The sequence below is a fragment of the Nicotiana tabacum genome, chromosome 22, assembly GCF_000715075.1.
Source record: "Nicotiana tabacum cultivar K326 chromosome 22, ASM71507v2, whole genome shotgun sequence".
Lineage (NCBI taxonomy): Eukaryota > Viridiplantae > Streptophyta > Magnoliopsida > Solanales > Solanaceae > Nicotiana > Nicotiana tabacum.
Genome location: NC_134101.1, coordinates 11,359,741 through 11,373,382, shown reverse-complemented (window position 1 = coordinate 11,373,382; position 13,642 = coordinate 11,359,741). Strand labels below are relative to the sequence as shown.

Sequence of the window (13,642 nt, the reverse complement as noted above, 5' to 3'; positions counted from 1 at the left end):
TATATCTGGATTACATGAACTTGAGGTGTATAAAATTGACTTGACTTAAACTGCTGGAATTGATATCATGTCTATTCTTTGCTGGAATTACTGAAAATGAACTATAACTATGTAGCTCGTCAGTATCTTCAGTTCCTTATTTATTATTGTTACTTACTAAGTTGGTTGTACTCATACTACACCCTACACTTCGTGTGCAGATCCAGGTGTTTCTGGACATAGCGAGTGTTGATTCTTTCGCGCAGTTAATTTTTCAGAGATTCGTAGGTAGTTGCCGTGTTTCGCAGACCTTGTCTCTCCTTCCCTATCTCCTTGTTTACTTTATTTATGGACATAGCGAGTGTTGATTCTTTCACGCAGTTAATTTTTCGGAGATTCGTAGGTAGTTGCCGTGTTTCGCAGACCTTGTCTCTCCTTCCCTATCTCCTTGTTTACTTTATTTAGTCTGAGACTAAATAAAGTAAACAAGGAGATAGGGAAGGAGAGACAAGGTCTGCGAAACACGGCAACTACCTACGAATCTCCGAAAAATTAACTGCGTGAAAGAATCAACACTCGCTATGTCCAGAAACACCTGGATCTTAATTAACTGCAAGTAAACAAGGTTGTACTTGCTTTTCATTTGTTGTTGCACTTAATTGATATATGTCATTGTTGTGAAATTCTCTGAAAAATTTTATATCTGGATTACATGAACTTGAGGTGTATAAAATTGACTTGACTTAAACTGTTGGAATTGATACCATGTCTATTCTTTGCTGGAATTACTGAAAATGAACTATAACTGTGTAGCTCGTCACTATTTTCAATCCCTTATTTATTATTGTTACTTACTAAGTTGGTTGTACTCATACTATACCCTGCACTTCGTGTGCAGATTCAGGTGTTCCCGGACATAGCGGGTGTTGATTTTTTTGCGCATTTGATTTTTCGAAGATTCGGAGGTAGTTGCCGTGTTTCGCAGACCTTGTCTCTCCTTCCCTATCTCCCTGTTTACTGTATTTGGTCTTAGACTATCATAGACCGTATTTTCCAGACTTGTAATCATATTAAATGCTCATTTACCCAGTGACACTGGTTTTTGAGAGTGTTTATATATGTATTTGTGAGTTTTTCTTCCGCTGAAAATTTAGATGTTATGTTTTCGAACTTGAAAGATATGGTGGTTTATTGAGATTGTCGGTTTATCTAGTATTGAGATAGGCGCCATCATAACGAGTGAGATTTTGGGTCGTGACACCAACTGGGTTAGATTTGCTTACATGGCCATCCACCTAAGCAATCCAGCATGGTAAAATTATTTTTTTGGAAAAAATATTTTTTCGGTAATTTTTATTAAAATATAAAATCAACACTCATTCCGAAAAAAGTAAAAAATTTCCGAAAAAAATATTTATTTCGGAAATTTTTATTAAAATATAAAATCAACACTTATTCCAAAAAAAGAAAAATATTCCGGAAAAATAACCCCCAAATATTTATTTTTCCGGAATTTTTTTTACTTTTTTCGGAATAAGTGTTGATTTTGTATTTTAATATAAAACCCCGAAATAAAGAATTTTTTCGGATTTTTTTTACTTTTTTCGGAATAAGTGTTGATTTTGTATTTTAATAAAAATTTCTGAAATAATTAATTTTTCCGAAATTTTTTTACTTTTTTCGGAATAAGTGTTGATTTTGTATTTTAATAAAAATTTCCGAAATAAGTAATTTTTCCGGAAAGTTTTTACTTTTTTGGAATAATTGTTGATTTTGTATTTTAATAAAAAATTCTAGAAAAAAATTTTTTCCGAAAAAATAATTTTGCCATGGTGGATGGCCATGTAAGCAAATCTAACCCAGTTGGACTGTCATGTCACATTCAATGGCAAGACTAACGGTTTAAGGCATTTAATGTCCAAAATATAGACGACAAAGATATTTTTGGTACAAAAAACAAACGAATAACATTTTTGAGCTATTTCAGATAGTTCAAGTGTGTATTTTTTGCCCTTTACTACATTATCGACTATGAACTAGAATTGTTGAGACATTTGTGAAGTCCCTTGTACAATGTGACGTTGTTTAAAATCTTGGAGAAAGCTGAAGAGTCTACTGTCTAGGGATAACAGGTTTGGGGAAGGACTTTACTACAAAACGAAAACAGAGAAATTTACTAGTCATAACAAGAAGAACCTTTAACTAGAGGAAAAGATCTGCTTGCTTCAGAACAGGGGGAAAAGCGGGGGCAAATTCAAAAAAGACCGATATATAAAAATTAATTATATTCGCTAACCAAAAAGTATAAAAATATATATAAAGTATATATAATATATATTGTGTCGGGTATTATATTTATATTTTTTTTACTTTTAGCCCGCGCCACATTCGGTAGCCGAAAAAGTGTATAAAAATGTATAATATATACAAACAATATATATATTTTTTCGGTTATTATTTTGAGAGCAACTATACAGTGTCATTTTCCCGTAAAAATAGCACGTGCTAGCCAGTTTTCGGACTGATAATTGAAAAATAGCTAGCGTTTATAAAGTCATTGAAAAATAGCCACTATTTTGCTGTAACACGGAAAGTTCAAGCATAATAAACTGAAGTTTGGAGCACTTGTGTATGAACTTCCAGCATATTATGCTAGACCAACATATTATGCTGGAACTTCAGTATATTATGATGGAGTTCCAATGTATTTACTGGAACTCCATCATAATATACTAGAACTCGAGTATATAGTTCCAGTATATTATGTTCGAAATTCACATGTAAAAAATTCGAACTCCAGTATATTATGCTGAAATATTTTCCGAATTTTGAACAGTATTTTTGTTCAAATTTATCTTTACATGAAAAGTTGCTAAATTTCGATTACTTTTAAAATTGTGACTATTTTTGAATTCCACCCTGGAGCACCAAAAAATCTTCTAAAAGGCTTGGGCTTCCCCAAGGCCCTAACAGAAGCCCATATTAGCAGTGTGCCCGTGTGGTATTAATTGTGAAGAATCAATAAAATCCCACACCGAAGGGGCGGTATAAAAGAGAGCAGCTGCAACGAATATAAAACTAGCTCGTTCACTAAAGCAAAACTCACGCAGCCACGCGATGAGCACAAAGCGAACTATTCTTTCGCCTTTTACTAAAGAATACCGTGTGCGCGTCGCAAATAGTGGCATACGCCAATTTTTGGAGGGTTCCTCTTAAATGAGGATCCCAACAATGCAAGTTACAATTTTCTTATCTTTTGTCACTTAATTATAATACGATTTTGTTAGTCATAAAATGATTTCAGTTTATACTTTGCTGTTAAACAGTAATCTAGAAGGCTAAATTTTACATCTGGTGTCTAGTAAGAACTAGGGAAAGCACAAAGCTGAGAAACCGCTTTAACCGAACAATAGCAAAAATAAAACTGGAAATCAGTATGCGATGTAAAATTTGAACTCTTTGGAAATTGGTTAATTCTTCTGGGGTGCCTTTGCTTCACTGGTTTGAGTTTTGAACTTTTGGAGATTATTTAGTTCTTTTTGGGTGCCTAATTATTTAGAGAATTCTGTCATATGAAAAGCATAATCAACTTCCAAAATTGGAATTGGAATTAATTATATATATATATATATATATATATATTACTTTATCCACTTTGACCAATTTCTGTACCTTTGGTAAGTGTTAATTTTAATTTTATTGAATAAGGAAGGTACATTTTTCTAACAAATCTTGAAACACTATTTGCTTTATCCTTCATTTAAGAAGTTTTGAGGAAAGAATTGGAATGCTAGACGCAAAAAAGGTTAGAGTCGTCACTAGGCTTATGAGGTTGAGTGTTAGGGAAAGAACGTGGTGGGGTTTGTGATAGTAAAATTAGCGGGAATTCATGAGTTTTGTCAAGTAAAATTGATAACGAAAATGGAGAAGGCATCTGCAATGGAGGAAATCGGATATGGGAAAAAGAAAAAGGAAAAAAAAAGAGAAGAAAGGAAGAAAGAAAAAAGAAAGGTAAAGAAAAAAAGTACTAATAAAAAGGAAATAGTATTTATAATGCACTTTAATACAATTAACGAAAAAGCTAATTAGTTTGGGTGGATTCCGTTTCGAAATGGGTATATATGGACCAATTGTGACTGTAAGGGCATATATGGACCAACTATGTGACGGTAAGGGCATTCTTGAGCTAAAATATTAACGAATGACAAATGAGCTCAATTTCGTATAGTACAAGGGCATATTTAGACCTTTTCCATTATAAATACAACAAAAGAACTGATGATAAAGGCATTGACTATGACCTAGAATTGTTAAGACATTTGTCATACAATGTTACAAGTTAGATTCAACTACTAAACTCTGGTTTGTGAAAGCCAACACGCACTAAACCAGTTGGATGTGAAACCCATGCTTGCATATATTTACAGACAAAATCATACTGTCTGCTCCTTGTGGCCGCCCGAATGCACGACAGATAAGGAGGATTTGAAGCAACAAAGGGAAGTCCCAAGTAGTCTTCTCAGTTCAATTCTTCACCTGAAGATGAATCAGCCTCCTACATTGGCCTCCAAGGCCATATCACAACTCTTCTAAGGAGCCATTTGAGTATTCATTACCTGCAACACCGGAACTTCCATTTGGTAACCGGCTCGAGCTAGTGGGATTTGAATAAGGGGAGTAGGTTGAAACAGAACTGCTTCGTGTATATCGGTTCTGAGCAGTGCTACTTCTTGTTGCCTTAAGACGGGTCTTCCTCCCCTGCAGCCAAGTTCAACACTCCTTTAACATATCACAGTAGTATTAACAGAAAATAATTTGGATATACTGATATGGGGTCAATCTGAAATTGGGTGCTGAAATAGGAAATAATCTACCTTTCCCATGCATTTTTCCAAGTGAGGAGCAAACCGTCCAGCCACTATAGACCGGCTACAGTTCATACATTCAAGTATCTCATTTGCGACAGGAGGATGAGTTTGCCCAAATATATCTACAATGTATTTGCCATTTGTTTCACTACTGTTGCTAGGATCAGCTACTGTTGCCCGAGCTTGGGCAGACAACCGCAGTTCTTCCTCCTCTTCTTCTACATTACAATCAAGACCTAGTTTTGCTATTCGGTGACACTCAGATGCAACATCAACAATGATAGAATCAAGGAGCTCACTGAAAACGTGAGAGGACAACTGCACATAGAATGCAAAGTAGGCCAACAGTTAGATATCGACAAGATTGGCATGAAGTAAAACACAGAATCGATTATTATCACCCATTTACAAGATGTCCTGACTTTGAGCATGCAACAGAGAAAAACTAAGCTTAAAAAATGAATACACCCCCCTCCAACCCCCAATGCTTACATGGAAAAGATTTAATGTAGTTGGTGCTTTTTTGCAGATAATATAAGTTGGAAGTTACTAATCATGTAGAAGACATTGAAAAAGAACTAGGTCTTCAAGATAAACAGACAACATGCAGAAACGTGGGTGGAGTATAGTAGACAACAATTTTATGCGTTGACCACAGGAAGGAGAACGAATAGATTCAACATATTAGGAACATTCTCCTAATTGCCTTCACATACAGCTGACACATACAATTCTTTATAGCAGTTAAGCAACAGCGATAACCAAATATGTGTTTCTAGTATCACTTTAAGACGTGTATTACCTGCGGATTAGAGATATTATCCTCATTTGGCGCAGACATGAGTCTTGCCTCCGAAATACAATGTGCAGAAACCCACACAGAAAGATCCGGCAGACGAACAAAATCCTGCAACCTAGATAGACAACAGCATGTAATTCAGAACTCAGAAGAGAATAGGAGAACTTTATATAAAATTAAAATTAATATGAATCGTATGTCAAAGGAAAACAATTATTCAAATTGAGCTGTATATGTCATCTTCTTGATATCTATATATATGTTAAATAAAAACACAATCTTGATCAAGAAAAAAAACAGACTCGTGCTTAAGCGAAACCAACACGTAAATGTGCAAGAGCTTCAAAAGGTAATGTAAGTAGCAAAGCAGAGGTCCGGCACAAAGTTACGTGGATGTTATTTTCCATGGAATATACATAATCCAATCACCTGAATATAATTTGGGTCAATTTAGAAATTTAAAGTGGAGCTCAACCATGATCAAGGCATATCCATCAATCAATCAATTACACCTTAATTTCAAACTAATCTATTCAGATTGTTCTATATTCGTACTTCTGCTCTATTTGGGCTCATTTATTTCCAATATTCTGATGAAATTAGTTTAAAATAAGGTTTCATCAAATTGGTGATTAAAACAGAACACCAATTAAAACAATCAAAACTTACAGATCCAGAAAGAAATACCTGATTAGTTCTCTGTTAATCTGCTTACTCTATTTCTCTAATCTGATGGCTTGGAACAGAGGCATAAGGGGCGATGGGTTGCGGTGTTCGGGTGAAGATATGATACTTGGAGTTCTACGGGCGGCTACTGTATTCCGCCAATGAAATGCCGAGTGCTCTGGTTTTGAGCGACTTGGGCCAAAGGCTTTGCTTACTTACTTGAGATGGGCTCCTTTTATTGAGATTGTTTCGGCCCAATTATAGAAAGACGACGGGAAAATGACACTGTATAGCCGTTTTTAAAATAATAACTATTTTTTTAGTATATATATACATTCTGTATATTATATACAAAAACTATACAAATTTTATATACTTTTTCTTATTAAAATTACTTAATTAGTATTGAAAATTAAATGAGTTAGATCCAAAAAGTTGAATCGATATATGGAGAATTTTTATATAGTTAGCCAGAGCGTCATTCTTTTTTCTTCCCTCTTTTTATTTATTTATTATTAAGAAATGATTCTAATTCCCATCTTGTATATCAAACTATCTCTAGTATATATTTGAGTAAATCCACAAGAAATTACACTGATATATACAAAGATGAAAAATAATTTTTTTTATATATATTTTAACATACGAATAAGGAAAATAAATTTTTGATATACATTATAATATACAAAAAGAAGAAAAATAAACTTGTGGTATAAATTTTGGTATACACGTGATTTGATGTGTTATACATTGATATGTAAAAATAATATAATTATTTTCGTTGTGATATACATTGATATAGAGACCACAATAAATTTTAAACAACCATATTTATAATTTCTTATTATAGATATATAAAAAAGGAAAATAAAATTTTAATAAGCGTTTTGATATTAAAGAAGAAAAATAAATTTGTGATATATATTTTGATATACATATTATTATTGTGATATACATTTATCGACTACCTGATGCCAATATCTATAATATTGGTTTTTTTTTAATTATGTGAGTAAGTTGTCATACCGTGCCAAAATCCCAAGCAAGCATGATTCGGCTTAATTGCTTCCAAATTTTAAGAGACAAATGTTTTTTTTTTTAAATTCATAATTTATATATATATATATATATATATATATATATATATATATATATGTGTGTGTGTGTGTGTGTGTGTGTGTGTGTGTGTGTGTGTGTGTGTGTGTGTGTGTGTGTGTGTGTGTGTGTGTGTGTGTGTGTGTGTGTTTATTGGCTAGCGAATATAATTAATTTCAACTGACCGATTAATTTTGTATTTTGACTGATCCAAAAGGAGGTTGACAACTTAACATGATAGCCCCATAAAGACAGTCTATTTGCCAGCAAAATAGTGGTTATTTTTCAATTACTTTACAAATATTGGCTATTTTTCAATTATCAGTCCGAAAACTGGCTAGCCCATGCTATTTTTATTATTTCAATTTACTCGAAAGCTTTGCTTTATTTTTTTTCGCTTTTGAGGCCATGCCATATCATAATATGAGGAAAAAATAAATTGTTGCAATGTATAAAACATTTTTACCAAATACCATTTATCCGATAAAACTTACCTATTTTTCACCAATTAGAGATATATTAGGGTTAGCTTTAATCTAGTGAAAGTAATAATATTAATAAGTATTATGACTTTCTTATAGTAAATAGTAAGTGTTAGTCACTATGTATTACTATAAATAATGAAACAATAAACTTTCTGAAACAGAAAAAAAAGAAACAGAAAGTTAGCAACAACCAAAAGTCGAAATAAATTTTGAAAAAATAATTTCGGAATAAATCGATTCCACTGAATGCACAGTGTGTCCTTAAGAAAATTATTCCCCTCAAGTACTCGAGGTGCTGGAATATTATCCTCCCAGAATAGAACGATTTAACTCACCGGAGTGTTAGTACCAAAAACGCCGATGAAACAACGAACTACTCGAAGGCTATAAAATACACTGAATATTTTGTGCAGAAGAAGAAGAAGAAGAAGAAGAAGAAGAAGAAGAGCAGAAAAATTCGTAAGGAAAGATTTTGGGATTCAAAGCATATTTATAGACCTTCTGGCACTGTTTCAGAAAAGGTTTGCAACCTTTTAGAAACAGCCATGACTGTTGGAACATGTTGTTTGAAATATTGCGGAAAAACAGATTTTAAAATAATTTGGGAAAGAAAACGGACCGGACCGGGTTGCGTCGCGGGTCCTGGATTATTTCGGGTTGAATTTTTGTTAATTAATTAAATAATTGAAAAAAATTTATCCAAAAAGAATAATCAATCAATCTTTGACTGAATCCGAAGCCGAAGCCGAAGCCCGAGCGAGCGACGACGGCGCGAGGCTTACTTTCTTTCCAACCCATTTAATACCAAGAGAAGTGCTTTCTCAATATAAGCACATTTATTTTTCTTTCCACTACCAATGAGGGACACTTTGCTCTTTCCAAAGCAAAAGGGAGCTCACTTTCCCTCAACTGTCTTCCCTCCATTTTTCATTCACCAATCTTTAATCCCAATAATCCCCACATGATTGGGGAATGGCTATAAGACAAAGAAATGCACGGACGGGTGTGTGTTTTACATGCAAGGATTAATTGCATCTGGATATGTAGGTTTTCCTTTGAACTTTTCGTAGTGTACTTATATCGGATATACTCGATCAATCGGTAGATTTGATATTTTTGAACCGTCGAGCTTTGTTATATACCTAGACAACATAAGTCACACAATCAACCCTTAACCATCCATGGTTCTCACGGTTGTGTTCGTTTCAGCCCTGAATATCGCATGGTTTCATGAGTGCTTAGAGAATGGGCCTTTACTTTCATTCCTCTTGAAGCGGCTTACACTTCACACTCACATAGGTGATTTCTAAACGTGTAATCCTATAGACACACTATCTGGTCATATCCTGCCAGACTTAGCAAATCATTAAAAAGCTTTAAGCTTTATTGACTCATCAAAAAGCCTTAATGCTTTACCTCGATTTATGAACATTGTCTTCATCACGAGAATGAGTTGAGTTATTTGACAATATTGAACCGTCATTCATAACTTTGTTTGTTCTCTTTGAACCTAGCTATTGGGATCTTCAGTCTGCTAGGTAGAGTTACTGCCATGATGACTTGTCCTATCCCTTAACCCCATTCCCTTTGATGATCTTTCAACTGTCTTTCTAGATAGGCCTTTTGTAAGTGGATCCGACACTTTATCTCTTGACTTTACGTAGTCTATCGTGATAACACCACTAGAGAGTAGTTGTCTAATGATATTGTGTCTTCGTCGTATATGGCGAGATTTTTTGTTATACATAACGCTCCCTGCCCTGCCTATTGCCGCTTGACTATCACAATGTATACATATTGGTGCCAAAACATTTGGGCCAAAATAGAATATCTTTCAAGAAATTCCGGAGCCATTCAGCTTCTTCACCAGCCTTATCTAAAGCTATAAATTCAGATTCCATTGTAGAACGGGCGATGCACGTTTGTTTGGATGATTTCCAAGACACTGCTCCACCCCCAATTGTGAAAACATATCCACTCATGGATTTAACTTCAGATGATCCAGTGATCCAATTTGCATCACTATATCCCTCGATCACGAAGGGATATTTGTTATAATACAAAGCGTAATTTTGGGTATGTTTCAGATATCCCAAAACTCGTTTCATTGCCATCCAATGTATTTGATTGGGATTACTTGTAAACCGACTCAGTTTACTAATAGCACATGCTATATCTGGTCGCGTACAATTCATGATATACATCAAACTTCCCAATACTCTTGCATAGTCCAGTTGTGAGTCACTTTCACCTTCATTCTTTTGAAGTGCATAACTCACGTCAATTGGAGTCTTGGCAATTTTGAAATCCAAATACTTGAACTTGTCAAGTACCTTTTCAATGTAGTGAGACTGTGATAATGCTAGACATTGTGGAGTCTTGTGAATTCTGATTCCTAAGATCATATGAGCAACTCCTAAGTCTTTTATGTCGAATCTGCTAGCCAACATGCGCTTAGTAGCATTTATATCTGCCATATTTTTGCTCATTACCAACATGTCATCAACATATAAACAAACAATGACTTCATGTCCTAGAGTGTTTTTAATGTAAACACACTTGTCACACTCGTTGATTTTAAACCCACTTGCCAATATTATTTGGTCAAATTTGGCATGCCATTATTTGGGTGCTTGTTTAATCATAAAGCGACTTAACAAGTTTGCACACTTTCTTTTCTTTACCCGGAACCACAAAACCCTCAGGTTGTTCCATGTAAATCTCTTCCTTCAATTCTCCATTTAAGAAAGCTGTTTTAACATCCAATTGATGGATTTCAAGACCATACACGGCCGCCAGTGCCACTAACACCCTAATAGATGTTATCCTCGTTACTGGCGAGTAAGTGTCAAAGTAATCAAGGCCTTCCTTTTGTCTATAACCTTTGCCAACAAGTCTTGCCTTATATTTGTCAATAGTGCCATCAGCTTTTATTTTCCGTTTAAAGATCCATTTCGAACCTAAAAGCTTATTTCATGGAGAAATGTCAACCAATTCCCAAGTATGGTTATCTAAAATTGATTGAATTTCACTATTGACTGTCTGCTTCCAAAATGCTGAATCAGAAGATGACATAGCTGCTTTAAAAGTTTGAGGCTCATTTTCAAGCAAGAATGTCACAAAATCTGGTCCAAAAGAAGTAAATGTTCTTTGACGTTTGCTACGCCTTGGATCTTCTTCACTTAGAATTTTTTCCTTTGGTTCTTCCCATGGTCGTTTAGGTCTTTTACTTAATGACTCACATTCAGTTTTATACGGATATATACTTTCAGAAAAATCAACATTATCTGATTCAATTACCGTATTAACATGAATTTCAGGATTATTAGATTTATGAACCAAAAACCGACATGCTTTACTGTTTGTCGCATATCCAATGAAAATACAATCCACGGTTTTTGGTCCGATTTTTACCCTTTTGGGTAAAGGTACTTGTACCTTTGCTAAACACCCCCACACTTTGAAATATTTCAAGTTGGATTTTCTTTCTTTCCATTTTTCATATGGAATTGATTGCATTTTTCTATGGGGTACTCTGTTGAGTATTCGGTTAGCTGTAAGGATAGCTTCCCCCCACAAACTCTGCGGTAACCCGGAACTTATTAATAAAGAATTTGTCATTTCCTTTAATGTCCAATTTTTTCTTTCCGCAATTCCATTGGATTGAGGTGTGTAGGGGGCGGTAGTTTGATGGATAATTTCATATTCCGAATATATTTCTGCAAACGGAGATTCATATTCTCCACTCCTATCACTTCTAATCATTTTGATCTTTTTATTCAATTGATTCTCCACGTCATTCTTGTATTGCTTAAATACTTCAATTGCTTCATCCTTACTATTAAGCAAATAGACATAACAATATCGAGTGCAATCGTCAATAAAAGTAATAAAATACTTTTTCCCACCTCGAGATAGTGTCGACTTCATATCGCAAATGTAGGTATGAATTAAGTCTAAAGGATTTGAATTCCTTTCAATAGACTTATAAGGATGTTTTACAAACTTAGATTCAACATATATTTGACATTTCGATTTATTACACTCGAATTTAGGCAATACTTCTAAATTAATTAACTTCCGTAAGGTTTTATAATTGACATGTCCTAAACGAATATGCCTTAAATCATTTGACTCCAATAAATAAGAAGAAGCTGAAATTTTATTCATACTGTCAACAACCATTACATTGAGTTTGAAAAGGTCCTCTGTGAGGTAGCCCTTTCCAACATACATTTCATTCTTGCTTACAACAACTTTGTCAGAAACAAATACATATTTAAATTCATTCTTAATAAGTAAAGAAGTAGAAACTAAATTCTTCCTAATAGTAGGAACATGAAGAACGTTGTTGAGCGTTAACACCTTGTCGGAAGTCATCTTCAGGAATATCTTCCCATAACCTTCAATCTTGGCTGTTGCAGTATTTCTCATGGAAAGCTATTCTTCGGGACCAACAATAGAGTAAGTCGCAGATGCTTCTTTGACAGCACAAACATGTCGAGTGGCTCCAGAGTCAATCCACCACTCTTTCAGATTTCTAACTAGGTTGCATTCCGAAAGCATTGCACACAGATCATCAATGTCATCATTCTTCTCCACTATATTGGCCTGTCCCTTCTTCTTATCCTTTTTCGGGAGACGACAATCATGGGCTTTGTGACCAACTTTTCCATAATTATAGCAGTTGCCCTTGAATTTTTTTTTGTTTTGCTCCTTAGTCTGTCCAGAATACCTCTTTCTCTTCTTACTTTTTGGAGCAGTCTACTTAACGATATTAGCTCCCATGATCGTCCAACTTCATTTCTTTGCGCTTGTGCTTAAGATAGTTTTTGAAATCTCTCCACGAAGGAGATAATTTTTCAATCATTGCAGCCACTTGAAATGCTTCATTCACGACCATATCTTCAGTAATAAGGTCGTGAAAAATAAGTTGAAGTTCTTGAACTTGGGTTCCAACGGTTTTGCTGTCTATCATTTTATAGTCTAGAAACTTGGCAACCACAAACTTTTTCAAGCATGCATCTTTAGTCTTATACTTCTTCTGAAGTGTGTCCCATAATTCTTTCGAAGTTTTTACAGCACTGTAGACATTGTACAAGTCATTATCCAAAGCACTTAGGATGTAGCCTTTGCAAAGAAAGTCTGCCTGTTTCCAAGCCTCAACAATCATAAACTTCTCATTATCCGGCATGTCAGCGGCAGGCACTGGAGGGTCTTCACTGGTGAACTTCTGCATACCAAGTATGGTAAGCCAGAAAAACACCCTTTGTTGCCATCCTTTGAAGTTAGCTCCAGAAAATTTTTCCGGTTTTTTGGTCGGTGGAAGAACAGTTCGGCTTGACGAGGCTATCATCGTTGCCGCAACAGTCACAGAAGAATTTTCATTATCAATAGCCATTTCTCACTATCAACAACAAAAGAGTTCAATTAACGGTAAAAAATAGAATAGTAAACAGTACTATAATGAACGATAAACAGTATGTTTAATAAATAAAAATTGAAGTTTTTATATATTGTTTTACAATAAACGATGAAGTTTTTATGTTCTTCAAATCGTTTCTGAATTTTAATACTCCAATGAAGTTTCTATATCTTCAAATCAGAATAGAAAAATTCAGAAGAAGCAGAAAACCACACATGTTTTAGTGAAATAATAAACTATCTGAAACAGGAAAAAACAGAAACAGAAAGTTAGCAACAACAGAAAGTCGAAATAATTTCTGGGAAAATAATTTCGGAATAAATCG

General features: G+C 34.5%; 1 protein-coding gene, 1 non-coding gene and 1 pseudogene across 2 annotated transcripts; 1 reads left to right on the top strand and 2 right to left on the bottom strand.

The window, feature by feature from the left end:
• The first annotated feature begins 3,087 nt into the window (after positions 1 to 3,087).
• On the top strand, positions 3,088 to 3,203 carry LOC142176876 (U5 spliceosomal RNA). Its single transcript, XR_012705681.1, has one exon. It is a non-coding gene; the product is annotated as a U5 spliceosomal RNA (small nuclear RNA).
• Positions 3,204 to 4,197: 994 nt separating this feature from the next.
• On the bottom strand, positions 4,198 to 6,499 carry LOC142176713 (SAGA-associated factor 11-like). Its single transcript, XM_075244916.1, has 4 exons — positions 6,334 to 6,499; positions 5,650 to 5,761; positions 4,854 to 5,165; positions 4,198 to 4,737 (listed from the first exon to the last, which is right to left on the bottom strand). Exons 2-4 carry the CDS (start codon positions 5,686 to 5,688, stop codon positions 4,558 to 4,560), a joined length of 531 nt encoding a protein of 176 aa, XP_075101017.1. The 5' UTR covers positions 5,689 to 5,761; positions 6,334 to 6,499; the 3' UTR covers positions 4,198 to 4,557.
• A 4,943-nt stretch (positions 6,500 to 11,442) lies between these two features.
• LOC142175709 (uncharacterized) lies at positions 11,443 to 13,293 on the bottom strand (annotated as a pseudogene).
• Between the last annotated feature and the right edge of the window lie 349 nt (positions 13,294 to 13,642).

Coding starts and splice junctions, on each gene's coding strand:
- LOC142176713 (XM_075244916.1), bottom strand. CDS start 5,688: ATGTCTGCGCCAAATGAGGATAATATCTCTAATCCGCAG. Junction 5,166..5,649: donor ATAATATCTCTAATCCGCAG/GTAATACACGTC, acceptor TTCTATGTGCAG/TTGTCCTCTCACGTTTTCAG. Junction 4,738..4,853: donor TGGAAAAATGCATGGGAAAG/GTAGATTATTTC, acceptor ACTTGGCTGCAG/GGGAGGAAGACCCGTCTTAA.